The 23,114-nt window shown below is 47.0% G+C and overlaps 1 protein-coding gene across 2 annotated transcripts; it reads left to right on the top strand.

Annotated features, from left to right (window-relative positions):
* The first annotated feature begins 89 nt into the window (after positions 1 to 89).
* On the top strand, positions 90 to 21,778 carry C18H7orf57 (chromosome 18 C7orf57 homolog). 2 transcript variants are annotated; one of them, XM_043872538.1, is made up of 9 exons: positions 90 to 218; positions 444 to 604; positions 8,285 to 8,470; positions 10,246 to 10,354; positions 10,781 to 10,937; positions 15,202 to 15,299; positions 16,922 to 17,121; positions 18,069 to 18,083; positions 20,124 to 21,778. In XM_043872538.1, exons 2-9 carry the CDS (start codon positions 550 to 552, stop codon positions 20,168 to 20,170), a joined length of 867 nt encoding a protein of 288 aa, XP_043728473.1. In that variant the 5' UTR covers positions 90 to 218; positions 444 to 549; the 3' UTR covers positions 20,171 to 21,778. The 2 variants fall into 2 exon arrangements, with proteins under 2 accessions (XP_043728473.1, XP_043728472.1); XM_043872537.1 differs by lacking the exon at positions 90 to 218 and having other exon boundaries at positions 226 to 604.
* Positions 21,779 to 23,114: the final 1,336 nt, after the last annotated feature.

Genomic DNA, 23,114 nt, shown 5'->3' with positions numbered 1-23,114 from the left:
AAGCCACGCCCCTGACCCGATTGGCCCGCCCTCACACTGCTCCGATTGGCTGCCTGTGCTCCTTCCGCGGCCGCCGGTTGGCCCAGGTCGTTGCCCTGGCGACGCGGGTTGCTGTAGTGCCGCGCCTCTCTGGGATTTGGGATTGGTCTCCGCCGCCAGCCGGAACAAACTGGTCTCGGACGCTGCCGGTGGCACCCACCCAGACCCTAGGTCGGCAGGTGAGCGGGGTCAGACGGCCTGTGGGGCCGGGACCGGGAGGGACCCCTGTCTCCTGAAATGGAGGAGCACCGGGCCGGGGCGGGACTTCAGAACCTGCTGTCTTCTGCTGGCTACTTTGCGTGCGTGCCCCTGATGCATATACCTTGCCGGGACGCGCCCCTGCTGATGCCTTGCCTGGGCGTGCACGCACTACCTGAATGGTGAGACTCCTGCATACCCGTCAGGTGGAGGAGGACGGACCGAGTAGGGTGCGGGCCCAGCCTCTGCAGCTCAGCCCCGGCGACGGTTCCTGGCTCGCCCGTGAACCCCCGGCCCAGCGTGTCTCAGGGCATGAGGAATACCAGCAAGGAGCTGCATGGGGCCGCGAGCCGCTACGCGCCCTGCGGTGAGTGACCAGAGGAGAGGAAATCTGCCTTTGCTCTGCTACTGGACAGGCTCACCTGTGTCCTGCATGCGTGTGTGGAGAAGGCGGTGGGGAGGGGACAGGACTAACACGGGGGTACCATCAAAGAAAGCTACACACTGCCCCTGTGCCCAGGGTGGAAGTAAGGCTTAAAAGTAAGGTGGGGATCTAGGGGTAGAGGGGAACTTGGCTTCTGGGGTTTTTTCGTTTGTTTCCCTATTTTCAACAAAAGAAAGCCAGGCTACCCACTGCTGTTAGAGCTACTCAGTTCTTGGAGCAATAGCATCTCTGAAAATTTCTCTGTAACAGGAACCCTATGTTGACTTGGACACTTTCATTTTCAGCTGCATCCTTGTGTGTTTCCTTGATCACCTATCTCTTGCTCCTAATTTAGACTCCAACCAGGGTAACTGTGTCTCCTGCTTTAGGCAGCTGAACACAGGAAGTAAGCCTCCGGTGGAGGCTGGCACTTCAGTGGGCTTCTCATTGTGAAGTTGGAAGAAGGGAAAGAAGAAGACCTAGCTGCTGTGGTCTGATTTTGACTTTGGCTTTATTCTTCCCCATCTCGTGAAGGGCTGGAGTAAGAGGATGGAGAAGAAGAGGGTCCTGAAGCTCTGTTGGAAGGGGCAGGATAGGGGTTGGCACGTGGACTGCCGGCAGTGAGCCGAGTGTGGCCTTCACAGGCTCCCGGTGCTTCTGGCCCAGAGCTCTGCTGTGACCGCTGTTGATGAGGCTGTGGCTGTGCTGGAATGGGGGGCAGGGGGCACAGGAGGCCTGGGTCCCAGTCTCCACTGTGGGCTCTCAGCCTGGTTTTCTGCGCTCTCAGTGCCCTACTGCGTAGCCTCCCCTGTGTGCTAAACGCTGTCACGCTAACACTGAACTTCAGGACAACCTACTGAGGGCTTGTTAGCCTGGTTTGCAGATGAGAACGCTGAGGCTTAGAGTTTCAGAAAGCTGCCTTGTTCTCCAAGGCTGAGGCTGGTTGCCAGGATCCCGCCTTTGGGTTACCTCTCATGGCTCAAAGACCAGAGAACTGCAGGACTTGAGTCAACCTACAGTCAGCTCTGAGCCGGGCTCGTAGATAAAGCAAGCCAGGAGGAGACGGGAGCCGGTAAAGAAATCTACACGGTCGTGTGTGTGATCTGGTGCCAGACAAGTACTAATCATGGTTGAGGACAAGATAATTCTCACTCCTTCAACCGTGTATGTGTGTGTGTGTGAGAGAGAGAGAGACAGTTGGTTCACAGTGACTCATGTGCTGACTCTGAGCAGGGCACGCCATCATAAATGGCCAACCAAATTAGAGCTCAGTTCCTGCCCGAAGCTTCCAGTAATGAGATGTAGAAACTACTCTGTTCTCTGTGGATTAATTAGTAATCAAAACACTGAGAGGAAAAATAAAGCAAGAATCGAATGCCTTCCCTCTGAAAGAAAATATTTGAGCTGAATATGATCAGATACGATGCTCCTAAGCCCTTCCTCCTGGTTCTAAAACTAACTCTGTGAGCTCAGGCAAACTTCTTTAAAGCTTTCCCATTGGGTTTTTTTTCCTTCCTCTTTCTCTTTTCTCCTTTTCCCTCTATTATGTTTTCATTATAGTGTTCATCTCATTACTGTTGTTTAGATATTTTAAAGATTTTTCCATGAACATTCATTTCTTACACAGTAAACTCAGCTGTAGTTCTAAGTAGAGATTGCATGGCTAACTTTTAGCTGTGGAGGAAGGTGACTTCTTGTCCCTGGGATCTGCGTGTGCTTGTGTTAAGCCATCTATTCAGCACAGTATTCCTGTAATCCTGCTGTACCACTCGGAATTCTCCAGAGCCCAACAACATCTGTGCCTCTGTGTGTGTGTTTGTGTGTATGTGTGTGTGTGCGTAGAAAGAGAAAGAGAGATTGACCGAGACATACATCTATTTTAAGGAACTGGCTCAAACAGTTGTGGAGCAGGCCAAGAAGGAGCTGATGCTACAGCCCTGGGTTGGAAGACCATCTGGGGGCAGAATTCCTTCCTTCTCAGGAGACCTCAGTCTGGGAACTGTGGCCTAGCCAAGTGGACTCTGGAAATCACCCATTGCACCTGCCAGGAGCTGGTCCTGTGTTAGACCCTGACTGCCACGCGTTTTAGACAGCTGGTTCCAGTGAGCTCTTAAATTCTGGAAACACTTGTGCCCCAGTAGTGACGTCTTTTTTATTTCACATCCCTCCTAGGTTTTGTCCCCTAGTTCTCAGTCAGCTGTGATGTCTGTTCTTATATTTGGACATGTGGGTTCATCAGTTTCAGATGCAGAGTGTCACCGGAACACCACCAGCCCGGAGTGTCTTCTCTCTGTGGGATTATGAGTGGGCCTGATAACTGCAGGTCCCCGGGCTTCTGCCGACACCTCTTGCTCCTGGCAGGGACCCTCACAGGTGGTCAGCCAAGCCACCTGCAGGGTTCTGTCCTGGGTGCCCATTGAGGGGCCTCAGGGCTCTGCCAAGGCCCGTTCTGCTCACCACCCGTGACCACTCTCTGGGGGAGGTAGGGCCCAGCAGATCAGTGGGGAGGGAGGTGAGAGAGTAAGCTGGCCTTCACTTATCCCCCTTTGCCCCCCCACCCTCCTGTTTATCAGCTCTCATCTGCTAGAAATCTCATACACTGTTTAAAATGTGTTTGTTTATTTTGGCTGCATTGTGTCTTGGCCGCTTGCACGGACCTTCCCCGGTTGTGGTGAGCCGGGGCTATCCTTGCTGTGGCGTGCAGGCGTCTCACTGCAGTGGCTTCTCTTGCGGGCAGAGAGCAGGCTCTAGGGCACACAGGCTTCAGGAGTCGCAGCTGGTGGCCTCAGGAGTGTGGTGCACGCTCTTAGTTGCTCCAAGATTGCACGAGGGATCTTTCCAGACCCCTGCATTGGCAGACGGATTTTTAACCACTGGACACACCCTTTATCTGTACTCACCACACTTCAGTTCTGTGGGACCCAACTGGATGTTTCCACGGGAGCCACATTCAGCCCCCAACCAATCTGCAGCCTGAGAGGGTTCCCACAGCGCGACGTTGCCCAGGGCAAAGCCCCTGCCTCTCTGTTCAGCAGCCCTTCAGGGTGCTTCTCCCCTTTCCCGTCTGACCTCTAGGGATGTCCTGCTTCCTGCCTCGAGCCAAAGGAAAGCTGAGGGGCATGTGTGGAGCGGGTGTGGCCAGCGTCTGGCAGGAGGGCCTGCCAGGATGCCCCCCAGGGGTGGGCGTCAGGTCAGGTTGTTCACCATCCAGCCTTCCTGAGGTGGCACTCGGTCCTGCTCCTGTCAAATTAGCAAACCTGTTCACCAAAGCTGTTACTTCTGTCTCAGCATGTTTGTTTTAATTGAAGTATATAGGTGATTTGCAATGTGGTTTGTGTTAGTTTCAGATGTACAGCAAAGTTATTCAGTTACACATATATATACACATTCTTTTCCAAATTCTTTCCATTATAGGTTATTACAAGATACTGAGTATAATTCCATGTGCTATACAGTGGGTCCTTATTGATTTTCTATTTCATATATAGCGGTGTGTACATGTGAATCACAACCTTCTAATTTATGCCTCCCCTCATCTTTCCCCTTTGGTCTTCATTAAGTCTGTGTTCTATGTCTGTGAGTCTGTTTCTGTTTTGTAATTAAGTTTATTTGTATCATTTTTTAAGATTCCATTTATGAGTGATACATGGTATTTGTCTTTCTACATCTGATTACTTCACCTAGTATGATAATCTCTAGGCCCATCCATGTTGCTGCAATGGCATTAGTTCATGCTTTTTTATGGCTACATAGTATTCCATTATATGCACCACATCTTTATAAATTCATCTGTTGATGGACATTTAGGTTGTCTTCACGTCCTGACTATTGTAAATAGTGCTGCTATGAACACTGGGGTGCATGTAACTTTTTGAATTAGAGTTTTCTTCTTTTCTAGATGTATTCCCAAGAGTGGATTGTAGGATTGTATGGTAGTTCTGTTTTAGTTTCATAAGAAAGCACCATAGTGTTCTCCATAATGGCTGCGCCAGTTTATGTTCCCACCAGGAGTGTAGGAGGGTTCCCTTTCCTCCCCACCCACAGCATTTTTTGTTTGTAGACTTTTCGATGATGACCATTCTACAAAACTACAATGACCTCATTGTAGTTTTGATGTGCATCTATCTGCTGCAGTCAGTATGTCAGCAAATTTGGAAAACTTAGCAGTGGCCACAAAACTGAAAAAGGTCAGTTTTCATTCTATTCCCAAAGAAAGGCAATGCCAAAGAATGTTCAAACTGCGGTACAGTTGTGCTCATCTTACCTGCTAGAAAGGTTATGCTGAAAATCCTTCAAGCTAGGCTTCAGCAATACATGAACTGAGAATTTCCAGATGTACAAGCTGGATTTAAAAAAGGCAAAAGATCCAGAGATCAAATCATTTGTTGGATCATAGAAAAAGCAAGAGAATTAAAAAAAAATCTACTTCTGCTTCATTGACTACGCTAATGCTTTTGACTGTGTGGATCATAACAAACTGGAAAATGGAGATGGGAATACCAGACCACCTGACCTGCCTCCCGAGAAACCTGTATATAGGTCCAGAAGCAACAGTTAGAACTGGACATGGAATAGCAGACTGGTTCAAAGTTGAGAAGGGAGTACGTCAGGCTGTATATTGTCACTCTGCTTATTTCATTTATATGCAGAGTACATGTTGCAAATTGCCAGGCTGGATGAAGCTCAAACTGGAACCAAGATTGCCGGGAGAAATATCAGTAACCTCAGATAACACCACTGTCATGGCAGAAAGTGAAGAGGAACTAAAGAGCCTCTTGATGAAGGTGAAAAAGATGGCTTAAAACTCAGCATTCAAAAAACTAAAATCATGGGATCCAGTCCCAACACTTTATGGCAAATAGAAGGAGAAAAAGTGGAAGTAGTGCCAGGTTTTATTTTCTTGGGCTCCAAAATCACTGTGGACGGTGACTGCAGTCATGAAATTCAAAGATGCTTGGTCCTTGGAAAGAAAGCTATGACCGACCTAGACAGCATATTCAAAAGCAGAGACATTACTTTGCTGACAAAGGCCAAAATAGTCAAAGCTATGGTGTTTCCAGGAGTCAGATACAGATGTGAGAGTTGGACCATAAAGAAGGCTGAGCACCAAAGAATTGATGTTTTCAAACTGTGGTGCTGGAGGAGACTCTTGAGAGTCCCTTGGACTGCAAGGAGGTCAAACCAGTCAGTCCTAAAGGAAATCAACCCTGAATATTCATTGGAAAGACTGATGCTGAAGCTGAAGCTTCAATACTTTGGCTACTTGATTCAAAGAGCTGACTCATTGGAAAAGACGCTGATGCTGGGAAAGACTGAAGGCAGGAGGAGAAGGGGGTGACAGAGGATGAGGTGGTTGGATGGCATCACCAACTCAATGAACATGAACTTGAGCAAACTCTGGGAGACAGTGAAGGACTGGGGAGTGTGGCGTGCTGCAGTCCAAGGGGTCGCAAAGAGTCGGACATGGCTTAGCGACTGAACAATAACAACAATAATAATTAGTGATGTTGAGCATATTTTCATGTGCCTGTTCGCCATCTGTATGTCTCCTTTGGAGAAATGTTTATCTGGCTTTTCTGACCATTTTTTGATTGGGTTGTTTGGGGGGTTTTTGTTGTTGTTATTGCATTATATGAGCTGTTTGTGTATTTTGGACATAAACCTTTGTCCATCACATAGTTTGCAAATATTTTCTCCCAGTTCATAGTTTGTTTTTTCATTTTGCTTAGGTTTCCTTTGCTGTGCAAAAGCTTGTAAGTTTGATTAGTCCCCTTTGTTTCTTATTGTTTTTATTTCTATTGCCTTTGGAAACTGGCCTAAGAAAACATTGTTATGATTTATGTCAGAGAATGTTTTGCCTGTGCTGTCTTCTAGGAGCTTTATGGGGTCATGTCGTATTTTTCTCTCAGCCATTCTGAGTTTATTTTTGTGTATGGTAAGAAAGTCTGTTCTAGCTTCATTGATTTAAATGTGACTGTCCAGCTTTCCCAATACCACTTGCTGAAGAGGCTGTCTTTTCCCCATTGTATAGTCTTGCCTCCTTTATCAAAAGTTAGTTGACCACAGGTGTGTGGGTTTATTTCAGGGCTCTTTATTCTAGCCCATTGATTGGTTTGTCTGTTTTTTGTGCCAGTACCACACTGTTTTGATTACTGGAGGTTTGTAGTATTGTCTGAAGTCTGGGAGAATTATGTCTCCAGCTTTTTCTTTTTCCTCAAGATTGGTTGAAAATTCTGGATCTTTTAATATTTCATATAAATTTTAGGATTATTTGTTCTAGTTCTGTGAAAAAGGTCCTGGGTAATTTGATAGGCATCATGTTACAGCTGTAAATTGCTTTGGGTAGGATGGTCTTTTTAACAGTATTAATTCTTCCAACCTAGGAGCATGGGATATCTTTCCATTTCTTTAAATCATCTTCAATTTTCCTTACAGTTAGCAGCATATGTGTCTTTTGCCTCCTTGATGGGTTTATTCCTAGGTATTTTATTTTATGTATTTATTTTTGATGTTATTTTAAAAGGGATTTATTTTTACTTTACCTTTGTGATATTTCATTATTAGTACAAAGAAATGCAACAGATTTCTGTATGTTAATCTTGTATCCTGCTATGTGGTTAAATTCATTTATCATTTTTAGTAGTTTTTGGGTGGAGTCTTTAGGGTTTTCTATATATAGTATCATGTCACCTGTGTATAATAACATTTTTACCTCTTTCCGACCAATTTGAATACTTTTTATTTATTTTTATTTTTTGACTGCTTTGCCTAGGATTCCAGTACTATGTTGAATAGAGGTGGTAAGAATGGGCATCACTGTCTTGTTCCAGAGTTTAGTGGGGAGGCTTTCAGCTTTTTACCATTGAGTATTATGCTGGCTGTGGGTTTGTCATAGTAGCTTTTTATTATGTTGAAATAGGTCCCTCTATGCCCACTTTGGTGGGAGTTTTTATCATGAAATCTCAGTGTTTTGAAAGTCTAAATTGATCAAATCTTGGGCAACTTTTGGCCACATAGTCCAGAGACTTGCCCATGTTTTAAGTGATTTTGGATCCTTTAGGAATGTGTGGGTGCATGATGCATGCTCAGTCATGTCTGACTCTTTGCGACTCCATAGACTGTATAGCCCACCAGACTCCTCTGGTCCATGGGATTTACAGGTGAGAATACTGGAGTGGGTTGCCATTTCTTGCTCCATCAGGAATGTATACTCCCCGACATGTCCAGAAATGTAGTCAAGTCCCAATTCAGGGAAGATTGAAGGAGAAGAGAGATACACATGTAGGGAATTTGGAAACCTCACTGGGAGGCTAAGACCCCCAGGAAAGGGCTCTGGTCTCACTGCTTTGGGACAGTGGGGCAGCTGGGTGCGGAGGCCAGTCGGCCTCCTCGAGGGTGTTCTCCTGCTGGGCACTGTGGCTGCTGCTGGCGGCCTTTAGGATCTGCTGACTACATGACCGGCAGGGAGATGCGTCAGGTAGCAGGTGTTCAGAAGAGGGCAGTTTCTGCTTTGCTGGTGTCCTGGGGAGGGTGAGACGCCCTCTTTGATGTCTCCTGGGCAGGGGACCAAGCCAGCCTGGGCTCCGTGAGTAACATCCTGACCCTGGGCCTCCTCTTGCCTAGACTGGTATTACCACCTTCCTGTGAAGCAGTCAGAGAAGGCCATGGACGCCCCACCAGCATCGCAGATTCCCGGCCTCAGCGACCTGAGGGAAGCCCCCAGCGGGCACACGCTCGGGGTGCGGAGGTACTGGGTGAAGGAGACAGACTCGGAGTACGTGAAGCTGGCCAAGCAAGGTGGCCGCCCTGGTGAGCAGTGCTTTTGTGTGTATGTGTGTTGGGGGGTGTGACCTTGTCATCTGGATGTCCAGATGCCATCTGGGATCTGGACACGTGTTACTGTCAAGTGTAGGAATTTTGCCCAAAGTCATAGGATGTCCAGGTCGCCTGATACAGCCCAGGGTGCAGACTCTTCAGGGACGTGCTGCCATTTATGGGAAAGACCAACTAGACTGTGCATTCACCAGATTGGGATTTTCTTTGGATTTCTCCTGAGCAACACCCTGGGGTGACTCCCACGCCAGCCTGGCTGTCTAACTGCAGAGTCGCTGTCTGCATTGCACTTACCCTTCTTGGGGGGTAAGAAGGGGTCAGCCCTTCTGCACCTGCCCGTGAAGCATCTTTGTTTCCTGTTGCTCAGTCTCCTCATCCCTCAGGTGTATATTAGTATCTTCTGCATGACAGACGCTGGGATGAGCGTCAGTGGTGATGCTGACAAACATCTGAACTTTATCCGTGATTTCACTGAGAAAGTCTCGTTCAGTTGTGCTAACTCAGTTGCTGCTCAGCTTAGGACTGCTCAGTCTAGAACACCTTCTGCCGGGCCTTTGCGGAGAGCGACCCTGAGAAACGCTGACCTTTCTCTCTCTGGCCGCCCTTCCTTCCGTGAAGGTTATCACGGAGAAGCTGGGCTACATGGCAGATGGTGGCATCTGGGCTGTGATTTCTACAAAGCCCAGAACAGACTGTGTGACTCCTTGCATGTAAAGCACAGAAGCGGGGTCCCCTCCTCACTCCAAGCCACGGGCTAAAAGAACATCAGTGGGACAGCTGGCAAAACCTGAATAAGATCTGTAATTGGATAAAAGGATCGCATCACACAGACTTCCTGATTTTGATCACTGCGCTGTGATCATGTCGTAACTGTCACTGGAAAAACCCCACGTGGTTCCCCCAAAGAGCAACAGACAGTGACAATACTAATGGGAGGGAGGGAGGAGCAAATGGGAAAGGAAGCATGGTGTTTGGGGAATCTGGGTGGAGGGTATAGCGGAGTTCATACCATTTGAGGGAACTTTTGAAATATTTAAAAAATGAAAAGTTCGAAAAGTAGAAAAGTTTAAAATGTCTACTAATAGTATTGGCCACTGCCCGGCTTAGCAGGCAAAACCAGTCACTCCCAGCTCCGGCCTGTCGACCCCCGCCCCCTCCCCGAGCCCCACTGTGAAAAGCCTCCAGCCTGGGGGAGGGGGATGAAGACCCGGCAGCTAGAGCGTGGGTCGGGAGCTGGAGTGAGTCTCCGTGCTTCTCGACTTGGCTCTGAAGGAGACACCGGTTAACAGGACCCCTACTCCATGATTTAGAGGGGCCGGTGCCCGCTTCCCACCAGAAACCTGGAGGCTTACCCTAGAAATGCCTCGGGTGTGAAGGAGTGGGGACAGAGAATAGACCCTCCTGGGCTGAGAGAGGAGACAGCAAGCTGCCCCCCGGCCCCCAGCCCGATGAGTTTTGTCTCCACAGTCGTTGTCCTGGAGCAACGACACCCCCTCACCACCTCCAGGATGCTTGGATGGGAGGAGGAGGTGGGAGGCAGAGGGGTGGGGGTGTTCTCAGCACCAGGCAGCACGGGCACTGGCAGGTGAGAACCAGGGACACCCCGACGTCCCCCCCAACCCCCTCCTACGAGCCCAGTCAAAGAGCCGCGGAGGAAGCCCAGTTCCCGTGTCAGCAGCGACCTGCTGGCTGGTAATGCTCAGGCTCGGATGGGGGCGGTGATGCTCACCGCTGCGTTTTTTTGCCTTGAGATCTGTTGAAGCACTTTGCCCCCGGGACCACGAAGGGCTCCCCGGTGGCCTACTCCTTGCCAGACTGGTACATCCACCACAGCAAGCCGCCGACGGCAGACCAGAGACAGTGAGTATCCTGACCCCCGCGTTGCAGCCACCGCCCAGCCCGGCACCCCCAGCCTCAGATTTCGCTCCCGGCCGCCCCACCCGCAGCCTCCTTGCAGCCCCTGCAGCCCTTTTCTCTCCCACCATGCCTGGCACTCTGCCGACTGCCCAGCTTCTCCTGGGCCCCGCCTGCGGGAGGCTTCCCCACTCCCCTGCACTCTTTTCACTCCCTTCTTCCCTCCCTTCCCTCCCCTGCTCAACTCAGGCCCTCCCCTTCCTCCTTTCCTGCAGCTAAGAGTTGGAGCTTTATCCAGGCTCAATGAGGAGCCAAGAAAATGAGGGGTGGGGTGGGCGGGGCTGGGGGTGGGCGGGGCCTGGAGAAGGTCAGTGGGGGGGGGACCGGAAGTGGCCCTAAGCGGCTGGCGGGCCCTCCCCTCTTTTTCTGCAGGGTCCCTGCTGTGTCCATACCCGATTACATGGTTTATGAAGAGTTTAACCCCGATCAGGCCACTGGCAACTTCGAGTCCAGAATGGGCCCCTTCGACTTTGACATGAAGACGGTTTGGCAAAGAGAGGCTGAGGAACTTGAAAAGGAGAAAAAAAAGGTGACAGGAGCACCAGATAGACAGCATGGCGTTGCTTGTCAGCTGCGCGTGTCTACTGGCCCCGGAATCTGCCTTTTAAGTTTGATTTTTTCAAAGGCCAGTTGTTGTTCAGTCGCTCAGTCATGTCCCACTCTTTGCGACCCCATGGACTGCAGCACGCCAGTATTCCCTGTCCTTCACCGTCTCCCAGAGTGCTCAAACTCCTGTCCATTGAGTCAGTGATGCCATCCAACCATCTCATCCTCTGTCGCCCCCTTCTCCTCCTGCCTTCAAGCTTTCCCAGCATCAGTCTTTTCCAATGAGTTGGCTCTTCGCATCAGATGGCCAAAGTATTGGAAAATACAAAGGCCAGAGGCCAAAATAAATGAGCTTCCTTTTCTTATGAATATCAACCCTGTGAGGTGAGACTGCCTTTTGTTTAAGGAGCTGACACGGGGAAAGTTGGCCACCACTTCTCATCTGCCCAGATAGGAAGGACATTAGCCAGTTTCTGAGCGAGCCCATTCTGTTTGAGGGTTTAAGTTAAAACTCCCCAGAACACTCTGTGTGGACAGGAAGGGAAGAGGAGACAGTTCTTCGCTGCTGCACAAACCCCGCAGGTGTATTTGACCTTGAAGGGGTGCTGGCTCCAGGGTGACACACTTCCAGGGCATTTCTGTTTCAGGGGAGCCATGGAGGCCGTGTCTGGTCGGTGGCTTTATGGTGGTGTCTCAGTTCAGAGGCCATTGGTCATGGCTGGCGTGGCTCCTGGGATGTGGGGATCTGTGAGTGAGCTGGTGATGTTCGTGTTAAAACTAGCAGCGGTGTCCCGGCGGTGAGCAAGCCTTGACACCCTCACACACACACACATGCACACACATATCCACACACACACCCACCAACCCTGCCTCGCCAGGGAGTAGCCTTGAGGCCCACTTCCCAGTGTCTAGTTGAAGGAGAAACCTTGGAAGTTTATTTCAGGGCTCGGAAAATTGAGCCCCATGTGCAGGGTCAGCTGCCTGTATTTAGCTGGCTGTTTGCCCTCAGGACACCCCATCCCAGCCCTGAACCTGGGTCTTGGCGTTTGCACAATCACTGAATGAGCTGCTCTCAGGAACACACATGTTCCTGGCAACACCTCCCAGGAATACCCAGAGCCTTCAGATGGTAAACAGAGTCGGTGCACATGCCCTGTTAAAGGCTGAAACGCTGCATTGCCCCCAAACCATGGACAGAGTCATGCAGGGGCTGAGAAAGTGTAGGGAGCAAGCCCGTTCTATCCTGTGTCTCTCTGCACAGGTGAGGCTCAGTTCAGTTCAGTTGCTCAGTCATATCCGACTCTTTGCGACCCCATGGACTGCAGCACCCCAGGCTTCCCTGTCCGTCAGCAACCCCTGGAGCTTACTCAAACTCATGTCCATCAATGATGTCATCCATCCATCTCATCTTCTGTCGTCCCCTTCTCCTCCTGCCTTCAATCTTTCCCAGCATCATGGTCTTTTCCAATGAGTCATCTTCACATCAGGTGGCCAAAGTATTGGAGTTTCAGCTTCAGCATCAGTCCTTCAAATGAATATTCAGGACTTATTTCCTTTAGGACTGACGGGTTTGATCTCCTTGCAGTCCAAGGGACTCGAGTCTTCTCCAACACCACAGTTCAAAAGCATCAATTCTTCAGCACTCAGCTTTCTTTATAGTCCAACTCTCACATCCATACATGACTACTTGAAAAACAGTGGCTTTGACTGGACGGACCTTTGTTGGCAAAGTAATGTCTCTGCTTTTTAATATACTGTGTAGGTTGGTCGTAACTTTCCTTCCAAGGAGCAAGCATCATGGCTGCAGTCACCATCTGCAGTGATTTTGGAGCCCAAGAAAATAAAGTCTGACACTGTTTCCACTGTTTCCCCATCTATTTGCCATGGAGTGATGGCACTGGATCCCATGATCTTAGTTTTCTGAATGTTGAGTTTTAAGTCAGCGTTTTCACTCCTCTTTCACTTTCATCAAGAGGCTCTTTCATTCCTCTTCATTTTTTGCCATAAGGGTGGTGTCATCTGTGTATCTGAGGTTATTGATATTTCTCCCTGCAAAATTGATTCCAGCTTGTGCTTCATCCAGCCCAGCATTTCACTTGATGTACTCTGCATATAAGGTAAATAAGCAGGGTGACAATATACAGCCTTGGTGTACTCCTTTCCCAATTTGGAACGGGGCTGTTGTTCCATGTCTGGTTCTAACTTGCTTTTTGATCTGCATACAGGTTTTTCAAGAGGCAGATCACGTGGTCTGGTATTCCCATCTCTTTCAGAATTTTTCAGTTTATTGTGATCTACACAAAGGCTTTGGTGTAATTAATAAATCAGAAGTCGATATTTTTCTGGAACTCTTTTGCTTTTTCTTTGATCCAACAGATGTTGGCGATTTGATCTCTGGTTCCTCTGCCTTTTCTAAATCCAGCTTGAACATCTGGAAGTTCACTGTTCACATATTGTTGAAGCCTGGCTTGGAGAATTTTGAGCATTACTCTGCTGGCATGTGAGATGAGTGCAATTGTGTGGTAGTTGAGCATTCTTTGGCACGGTCTTTCTTTGGGACTGGAATGAAAACTGGCCTTTTCCAGTCCTGTGGCCACTGCTGAGTTGTCCAAATTTGCTGGCATATCGAGTGCGACACTTTCACAGTGTCATCTTTTAGGATTTGAAAGAGCTCAGCTGGAATTCCATCACCTCCACTAGCTTTGTTCATAGTGAAGCTTCCTAAGGCCCACTTGACTTCACATTCCAGGATGTGTGGCTCTAGATGAGTGATCATACCATCGTGATTATCTGGGTTGTGAAGATCTTTTTTGTACAGTTCTGTGTACTCTTGCCACCTCTTCTTAATATCTTCTGCTTCTGTTAGGTCCATACCATTCCTGTCCTTTATTGTGCCCATCTTTGCATGACATATTCCCTTGGTATATCTAATTTTCTGGAAAAGATCCTCTAGTCTTTCCCATTCTATTGTTTTATTCTTTTTGTGTGTGTGTGTGTGTGTGTATGAATCACTGAGGAAGGCTTTCTTATCTCTCCTTGCTATTCTTTGGAACTCTGCATTCAAATGGGTATATCTTTCCTTTTCTCCTTTGCCTTTAGCTTCTCTTCTCTCAGCTATTTGTAAGGCCTCCTCAGACAGCCATTTTGCCTTTTTGCATTTCTCTTTCTTGGGGATGGTCTTGATTCTTGCCTCCTGTACAATGTCACAAACCTCTGTCCATAGTTCTTCAGGCAGTCTGCCTATCAAATCTAATCCCTTGAGTCTATTTGTCACTTCCACTGTATAATCATAAAAGATTTGATTTAGGTCATACCTGAGTGGTCTAGTGGTTTTCCCTACTTTCTTCAATTTAAGTCTGAATTTGGCAATAAGGAGTTCATGATCTGAGCCACAGTCAGCTCCCAGTCTTGTTTTTGTACACTGTATAGAGCTTGTATATCTTCAGCTGCAAAGAATATAATCAATTTGATTTTGGTATTGACCATCTGGTGAACGTCCATGTGTAGAGTCATGTCTTGTGTTGTTGGAAGAGGGTGTTTGCTATGACCAGTGCATTCTCTTGGAAAAACTCTGTTAGCTTTGCCCTGCTTCATGCTGTACTCCAAGGCCAAATTTGCCTGTTACTCCAGGTATCTTTTGACTTCTTACTTTTGCATTCCAGTCCCCTTATGATGAAAAGGACATTTTTTTGGGGTGTTAGTTCTAGAATGTCTTATAAGGTCTTCTTAGAACCGTTCAACTTCAGCTTCTTTAGCATTACTGGTTGGGGCATAGACTTGGATTACTGTGATATTGGTTTACCTTAGAAACAGAGACCATTCTGTCATTTTTGAGAATGCGCCCAAGTACTGCATTTTGGACTCTTTTCTGACTATGATGGCTACTCCACTTCTTCTAAGGGATTCTTGCCCACAGTAGTAGATATAATGGTCGTCTGAGTTAAATTCACCCATTCCAGACAATTTTAATTCACTGATTGCTAAAATGTCAATGTTCACTCTTGCCATCTCTTGTTTAACCACCTTCTAATTCACCAGTCACATCCTCAGCTGGGTGTTGCTTTTGCTTTGGCTCCATCTCTTCATTCTTTCAGGAGTTATTTCTCCACTCTTACCCCATAGCATATTGGGCACCTATCCACCAGGGGCGTTCATCTTTCAGCGTCCTATCTTTTTGCCTTTTCATACTGTTCATGGGGTTCTCAAGGCAAGAACACTGAAGTGGTTTGCCATTCCCTTTTCTGCAGGTGAGGCTGCCAGCCATCAAGTCTAAGTATCCAAGCAAAGTGGGGACCCCTCTTGGCCACAGAGATCCTGCAGGAAGCAGACTGTCCTTTCCACCCATGTAAGTGCACGGGCTGGGCAGCGCAGTCTGGATTCGGTGTGGATCTGGTCTTTGGTCGGGTGACAGCCACACTCCACACCCGAGGTGGATGCCGCCTAAGGCTGTTCACCTCCCAGCAGCAGGCTTCGGGGGTGTCTCTGCAGTTGCACAGCCTCCCGTGGCCCGGCCTGTCTGCTGGCCTCTTCTCCCATCTTCCCTTCCCTCCTGACGCTCCCGGGCCCCGTGGCCCCCTCTCTCCCCTTCTCGTCTCATGTGCCTGTGAGTGCCGGGCTGAGTTCTGTCCTCCATCAGCCCGAGTCCTGCCTTCCCCTTCTCGGAAACCCCCTCACCCAGGCTCACCCTACCAACCTGGGACCACTCATTCTAATACATGTGCGCTGCTCAGTCCTGCCACCTTCTGTCCCTGGGGCCTGACCCCCGGGGTCCAGGCCAAGTGAGCCCCCGACTCTGCATCCCGCTGGAGCATCCATCAGGTGCCGTGACGTTAGGGTAGTTGCCCAGCTGGAGAGAGGGCCCCTGATGCCTGCTGTTTCTCTTCACTTTCCCAGAATCCCATTTTAGTGCCAGAACTAATGCCGTTAATTGTCCGACTAATTCTTCAAATGGCTTCTCCCCTAGTGGGCGGAGGGGAAGGGGAGCGATCAATCAGTCACATTATGTGTGACAAATGTCATGAGAGCACCACACTCACACTATGAGGGCAAAAAAATTCTATCATCTGCCTAACTGTCCATCTCTCTATCCATTCATCCTTCTGTCTATCCCCCTATCTATCTGTCATCCATCTCTCTGTCCTGTCTACCCATCCATACCCCCATCTATCTATATCTATATAGATATTTCTATTTATATATCTATAGATATATAGATACATCTATATCTATATAGATATTTCTATTTATATATCTATAGATATATAGATACATCTATATCTATATTTCCATGTCTATCTCTCTATCTATACAAACAAGGAGAGCCATTCAGAGCCATTAGGAAGACCCCTAATAACAACAGGGTGATTCACAAGTCAGAAACCCAAGGCTCAGAGGGAACAGGTGATGTACATGCCCTGTTTGACACCTGAGTACGTGCTGCTTTGGCCGTGTTGATCTCCTTGCCTCTCTGAACGTAGGTTGCAATAAGGTTTGTGAAAGATACAGCCACAGAGGTAAATAGAAGGCAAAGCTGTGCAAAGAAGCAGAAGATACTCTGTAATGTGAACTGGGCAGAACTCATTAAGGAAATAATAATAATTTGTTGCAAAGTGGCAGAGTCTGAGTCACTTATCCCTCCCCAGAGGGGAGAGTGCTTTCAGGAGAAAGCTCTCTGGAGAATGCTGGAATTCAGCTTCTTCTCATTGGCTGTTCTGAAGAAAGGCTTTTGGAAGCTGAGCTAAGTGTGAGCCGAACTAAGTATAAGTGTCCAGGAGATGCTTGGTGGTCACTTCTTTATGCTTAAAAGTGGAGAGAGATTGAGAAAGAGGTGGAGAGAGGCAGGGAGAGAAGAGAACCATCTCTATGATGTCTTTAGGAACAATAACATATGTAACTTAACATGAATATGTTTGCTTCTGCATTTTCATTCACCTTTGTACTTAAGTACTTAATTTTTCTCTTTTTGAGACCTGGTCAAAGACCCAGTTCACCTACAAACTTTTCCAAACTGATCAGCAATGGTTATAAGGATGAGTGGTTACAGCAGCAAGTGGACTCAGACAAGAGGACCCCGCAGACTCCTCCATCCTCTGTCTCATCTCCATCCCCACTGGACGCTGAGCCGCCCCCAGACCCAGAGGCTCCCGGAGGCACCAAGGAAGCCCCAGGTGAGGAGCATGGCCACCGAGACCCCTTGTCTCATTAGCTGTATCATAATGAGAGATCTGAAAGCCACATAAAAAACCTACGGGAAGTATTGAGGTTACAGGCACACATGAGGATAATATGTATTTTGTTTTCTTCCTCTATTCAGATGAATAGCAAAAGTCATTATTTCTGTAGCTTTACATTTTCTTTTAGTTGAAAATTCCGATGTTTCTTGTGTTGTACCACACACATAACATTGATTTTAGTCTCCTGGATCCAAAAGGTTCTGACGCACGCAATGATTGGTCTTCTCTGAGGCAGCTTCGGAAAAAGCCACGGTTGTGAAAAGCACTAGCAGTTCAAGTTGGGCCATTGTCAGCGCTTTCTACACTTCGTCATTACGCTTTAGATGTTAACAGTTTAGTCCTCTCCCTGAAACTTGCTATCCAGAAACTCTGTAACAATCGCAGTCACAGGGACAGTTGGTCTTATTTTTGGCCGCGTCCATCTTCAAGTCTATGTACTATGTTTAGTTTCTGTTGTTGTTCAGTCGCCAAGTCATGTCCGACTCTGCGACTCCATGGACTGCAGTAGGCGAGGCTTGCCTGGCCTTCACTATCTCCCAGACTATGTAGCTCTAGGAATTATTGACCATTTACCTTTAGGAAACTTAGGTTCACCCTGAGGCTTCAGTTCTCTGATTAAGGAGGAAGGAACTGTGCTGCTCAAGCATCTCAGGTGTTTTATGTGATGTTTTATAAGTGTGATCTCTGTGCACCTTCCCGTCCAGCGGGCACCTCGCTGCCCCAGCCACTGTCTGAATGACACCCTCCCTCCACTGCCACCGTGATAACATCTTAAGTCATACAACCTTTTACTAAGCTTTAAGTAATTAGTAAAAGTAATTCTTTTAAAATTATCCTGTTTTATTGAATTGAAAAACTGATCTACTTGTTCTTTATTCCAGAGTCTCCTCCTCCGAGTGAGTATTTTTAGAGAAACTGACCTTCGTCCAAATATAAAACGTGTCTCAGACACACAGAACAGTCCATGGACGTGGTTCTTGAACCTGGAGCTGACGTATCTCAGAAGCCTGTGAGATCCCTCTCCAAACTGCTGGTGTCCTGACTAGAAAAGCTGGTGCCATCTACCCCTCTAAAAAGTCGCGTTCTAGTGACACAGCCTGGGGACAGCAAAAGAAGGACCACTTACATTACTACAATAAGATGAGTCTTTTATGCAGACCACACAAGATAGAGCATATTTCAGTTCACTTTAGAGACGTACGTTTTATTAGGCACTGTGTGAGAGCTATGGGTTTAAATAATGGTAAAGAAGTGAAAGGGGCTTCCAAGATGACTCAGCGTGAAGAATCCGCCTGCCACTCGGGACACAGATTCAACCTCTGGGTCAGGAAGATCCCCTGGAGAAGGGAATGGCAACCCACTCCGGTATTCTTGTCTGGAGAATCCCATGGAGAGGGGAGCCTGGCAGGCTACAGTCCATGGGGTCGCAAAAGAGTCAGATGCGACTTAGCAACAGAGCACAAGTGAAAGCCCACGCGAGGACCCCAATTTAAATACAGATGGGCAGGCACCGAGGTCAACCTACGGAGGGTCTCCCAGGGGTTTAGCATTGTTTTTCTGCATGGTCTTAAGAAGATAGAATTTACTTCACCACCACCAAAATATCTTATCTGATTAAAGAACTGTTACTGGACATTAGTCTAAGGTTATATACTTTCTACTGGGAAATAAACCATTGCACGTGTTATATAATATGCATGTGTTTGAATTTGCAGCAAGACCCTCTGAACCTCAGAGGAAATTTTTCACAGTTCAAAGTTAGTAGCAGACCGAGTAGGCAGGAAGGCCCTGTAACTTGGCAGAAGCACCATGCAGTTGAGCCAGCCGGCCTCTGCGCATTTTCTGGGTCGCTGAGTGTCCCTGCCTGCCGACCCTCCCTCACCAAGACTTCTGATCTGCCGGGTGCTGCGGCTGACCTCGGCCACACTCTGCCCACGGTCTCCTGGTTCTCCTCCTGCCCATCCCGGCTTTTCACTTGATAAACAGCAATCGCCCACCCAGAGCATTCCTTTTCTTTCATTGGAAAGCACCAGCTGCCCTCCACTGCAGCCAGCCGCTGCAAGCCTAGACCTTATCACGTCTTCTTGAATGGGTTTTCCTTCAACTAGACACAGAACTATTGTTTCTCACTGCAATTTTTGCAGCCCCGCCAGGTGTTTCTGACATTGCCAGACCATTGCCTTGAGCTGAGTGGCACCATGTCGCCCCTGGAATGGTGGGCAGGGCGCAGCGCCGGGGGTGTGGGCCCCCAGCCTCCGCTGGGGCGGGGCAACCGGATAGCGCTGAGCCGCCCCCTGCCCAGCCCCACCCCTCAATGCGCTCAGCATTTTTTGGTCAGCAGTCTTCTCAGCACGTGCAGGACTGACTGGGGGACCACCAGCTGCCTGCGAGTTGGAAGCCGACGTTTCTGATGTGATTAGTGCCTTGAGGGTAGGACAGTACACTAGAATTTTATGTAGACTACAGTTATAATCTGGTAAATAGGATTACTACTTTAGTAAATCAGTACAGAGACATTTCTTTTATTTAAAATAATAGGTTAGGGACTTCCCTGCCAGTCCAGTGGTCAACTTCCCCTTCCAATGCAGGGGTTGCAAGTTTGATCTCTGATCAGGGAGCTAAGATGCCACCTGCCTCCTGGCCAAAAAAACCAAAACATAAAACAGAAACAATATTGTAACAAATTTAGTAAAGACTTTTAAAAATGGTACACATGGGCCTCTCAACCTTCTGAGATGGCCCACACTCTGTCTGGGGAGCCTGTTTCTCTCTAAATAAACCCACTTGTTACCTATCCAAAAAAAAAAAAAAAAGATACACATTAAAAAAAAAATTACCTTGCAGAAAAAAAATACAATTAATAGGTTAGATGTTTAAATTTGTGAAACAGGCCATCTTGCTATCTTTACTCATCAACTCCTTGTTTTACATTGCAGGTTCGGCACCACCTCCACCCGACTCAACGCCCGTGGAGCTCAAATAAACGCGGATATGAAGGGCATCCTGGATCTATGTTATGGCTACAGTCACAAGTCCCCTGTTATAGCTTATTAATAGATTCTTACAGAGTGATCGTCTTAGAACAGATGTGAACTCCCTGCTGCCTGGGGGTGCTGGAGTTGGGTTTTGTTTCTTGCGTCTCTCTGGGATGGCGGGCGAGTGGCCTTTGCCCTGCTGCGCCTTGCTGGCCTGGGATGTCAGGGCCGCTTCCTCCGCATCCGCAGCAGATATCACGTCACCTCCTGCTCTGTGAGCCTCTGTGGGCCCCACTTCTACTGAAATCGGCGGTTTAGATGCTTAACTGGAAAAAACTCACCCAAAGTTTTTTTACTGTTTTGGTCCTGAAATTTTTGTAGAAATAATTTTTCTGTTACAAAACAGCATTTAAAAAAAAAAAAAACAAAACAGCATTTAATTCCAGAATATTGTGATACAGTTTATATTAAGAAAAAGATTGATTTGTTATACCTTGAAGTTTTAAACATTTAATATAAAAACATTGCAGCATTTTCTAGTTTTAGATATTTGACAAGATTTTTTGCATAAACCGAAATTCATAATAGCGAACATTTATTGTTTTGCATTAAGTAAAAATGTTTAAATACTTAATTTAGTAGTCTTAACAAAAATGTTTTAATACAGAGACAGTTCTCTCATTTTATAAATTTCATTGCCATTTATATGTAAGTAATTAGCATAAAATGTAGTTTTATATTTTGTGCATTTAATTCATTAATAAAATAATTTTATGCTGGAGGATTTTCAGACAGCCAAGTAAAGTCAGAGGTATTTTAGCTTCTTTCCCAGAATAAACTTATCATGAACTTGCTCACCTCAAGTTGAAGTTTTCAGTTAATTCTTCATTTAAAGATACTGAGTTGAGCACGTGGATCTGTACCCTTGAATCAGCCACAGGGAGATGGTGAGTGGTGTGTGCACTGAACAGAGAGAGTTAGCTTTAGGGGAAGCTGCCAACTTTCCTTTGTCACCCTTTCCTTTCTCTTTAAAACCTACCGCATCCTCACCCTTCCCTCCTCAAGAAAAAACCACCAGGACCAGATACAGTAGCTTAGTTAGTGTTAGTTGCTCAGTCGTGTCCAGCTCTTTGTGACCCCATGGACTGTTGCCGACCAGGCTCCATGGGGATTCTCCAGGCAGGAATACTGGAGTGGGTTGCCATTCCCTTCTCCAGGGGATCTTCCTGATCCAGGGATTGAACCCAGGTATCCTGCATAGCAGGCGGATTCTTTACCGTCTGAGCCAGCAGGGAAGCCCCATACAGTAGCTTATGACTGTTTAATTCTCTTTTGAGGGTATTAGAGTACAGAAACCTGTCGTTTAGGGAGAGGACAGACTTTGGGGCAGGGACCTGTGACCAGACCTCGGTTCCATGCAGGGCCTCTGGTGTCTGTTACTGGTAAAAAACAACCCTGCAGTTAACTTTTTGCTTGGTAATAAACAACAGACTATGAAGACAGAAGTTTTGCACATTCCATCCAGTTATTTTGAAGCAAAGGGCTTTTGCCAAAAGATAGAAAATATAGCAAAATCATTCTAAATAAAAATTGTCAGCTTAAACCAGCAAAAAAAATAATGTGTTTAATGAAATACTTCTTTTACACACATGTGCATGTAGGCATGGGCGCACACACCCTCCCAGGGTCCCGATGCTTTTGTGACAAGCACTGGCAGCCTCAGCTCAGCACAGACTGCTCTCAGAGCTTAGCTCTGAGCCTCCGTTTCCTTCTTTATCAAAAGGAGATACTTCTATCCAAAGGCTGTTGTGAGGATTAACCAAAATAAGGTTCAGCGAGGTTCCTAACACAACATCTGACACAGTACTCAATCATTCTTTCAGCTTTCAGAAATCCAGTGCTCAGTTTGGTGGTCGGCTTACCCATGAAGGGAGCCCCAGACTCACAAAGGAAAACCAGCGTCCCTGTAAAAAGCCATGATTCTTAACTGTCAGCTGATTAACTTTCCATTTATACACAGCCTTGAGAACTGTCTGAAATGGGCCCATGGAAAGCAAAGCAGAGATTAGTGGAAAAGTGAAAAGACCAGAGAAGAGCTTCAAGGAGAAAATGCAGAACAAAAACAACAGTGAGGCAGCACAGAGAGAAGGTGGAAATAAATGTCAGGAATTAGAGCGGACGTGATGGTGGAGGAGAATGAGGCTCTGAACCCCTCAATGGGCTTAACTTGAGTCCAAGAAACAGTTTAAAAAATTGGCCAGACTGTACCTTAAAAAGCAAAAGAAAGTCCAGACAGATTTAGTAGTGAATTGTACCAAACATTGAAGAAATTATATTTAAAATACATGACAATTTAATATATAATTGTGACTATAATTATAATTTATAATTCTGTGAATTAATTATACTAACTCTACTATCTCTTCAAGAAGATAGAAGCAGAATAAGTCCTAAATCATTCGTGAGCTCATCATTATCTGGATACTAAATTCAGACAGATATTACAAGAAAATTATGGACACAAATTAAAATATCTCTCATGAACATAGATGCGAAAATCTCTAACAAAATATTGGCAAGTTACATCCTAAAATAGGGACTTCCCTGGAGATCCAGTGGCTAAGACTCCACATTCCCAATGCAGGGACTCAGGTTAGATCTTTGGTAAGGGAACCAGAGCTCAGATGCTGTCTGCTGCAACTAAGAGGTCACGTGCCACAGCGGAAGATCTCATGTGATCCAGTGCAATTTGATCCCTGGTCCCTCTGCCTTTTCTAAATCCAGCCTGAACATCTGGAAGTTCATGGTTCACGTATTGCTGAAGCCTGGCTAAGAGAATTTTGAGCATTACTTTGCTGGCATGTGAGATGAGTGCAGTTGTGTGGTAGTTTGAACATTCTTTGGCATTGCCTTTCTTTGGGACTGGAATGAAAACTGACCTTTTCCAGTCCT

Source organism: Cervus elaphus, chromosome 18 (genome assembly GCF_910594005.1).
Source record: "Cervus elaphus chromosome 18, mCerEla1.1, whole genome shotgun sequence".
Classification (NCBI taxonomy): domain Eukaryota; kingdom Metazoa; phylum Chordata; class Mammalia; order Artiodactyla; family Cervidae; genus Cervus; species Cervus elaphus.
The sequence above is the reverse complement of the archived record's forward strand: the minus strand, read 5'-3'. Positions and strand labels throughout refer to the sequence as shown.

What these genes read in the sequence shown, in the direction of transcription:
- C18H7orf57 (XM_043872538.1), top strand. Translation starts at nt 550, where the DNA reads ATGAGGAATACCAGCAAGGAGCTGCATGGGGCCGCGAGCCGCTACGCG. An exon ending in GAGCCGCTACGCGCCCTGCG is followed by an intron (nt 605 to 8,284) that starts GTGAGTGACCAG and finishes CCTCTTGCCTAG; the next exon opens with ACTGGTATTACCACCTTCCT. An exon ending in CAAGCAAGGTGGCCGCCCTG is followed by an intron (nt 8,471 to 10,245) that starts GTGAGCAGTGCT and finishes TTTTGCCTTGAG; the next exon opens with ATCTGTTGAAGCACTTTGCC.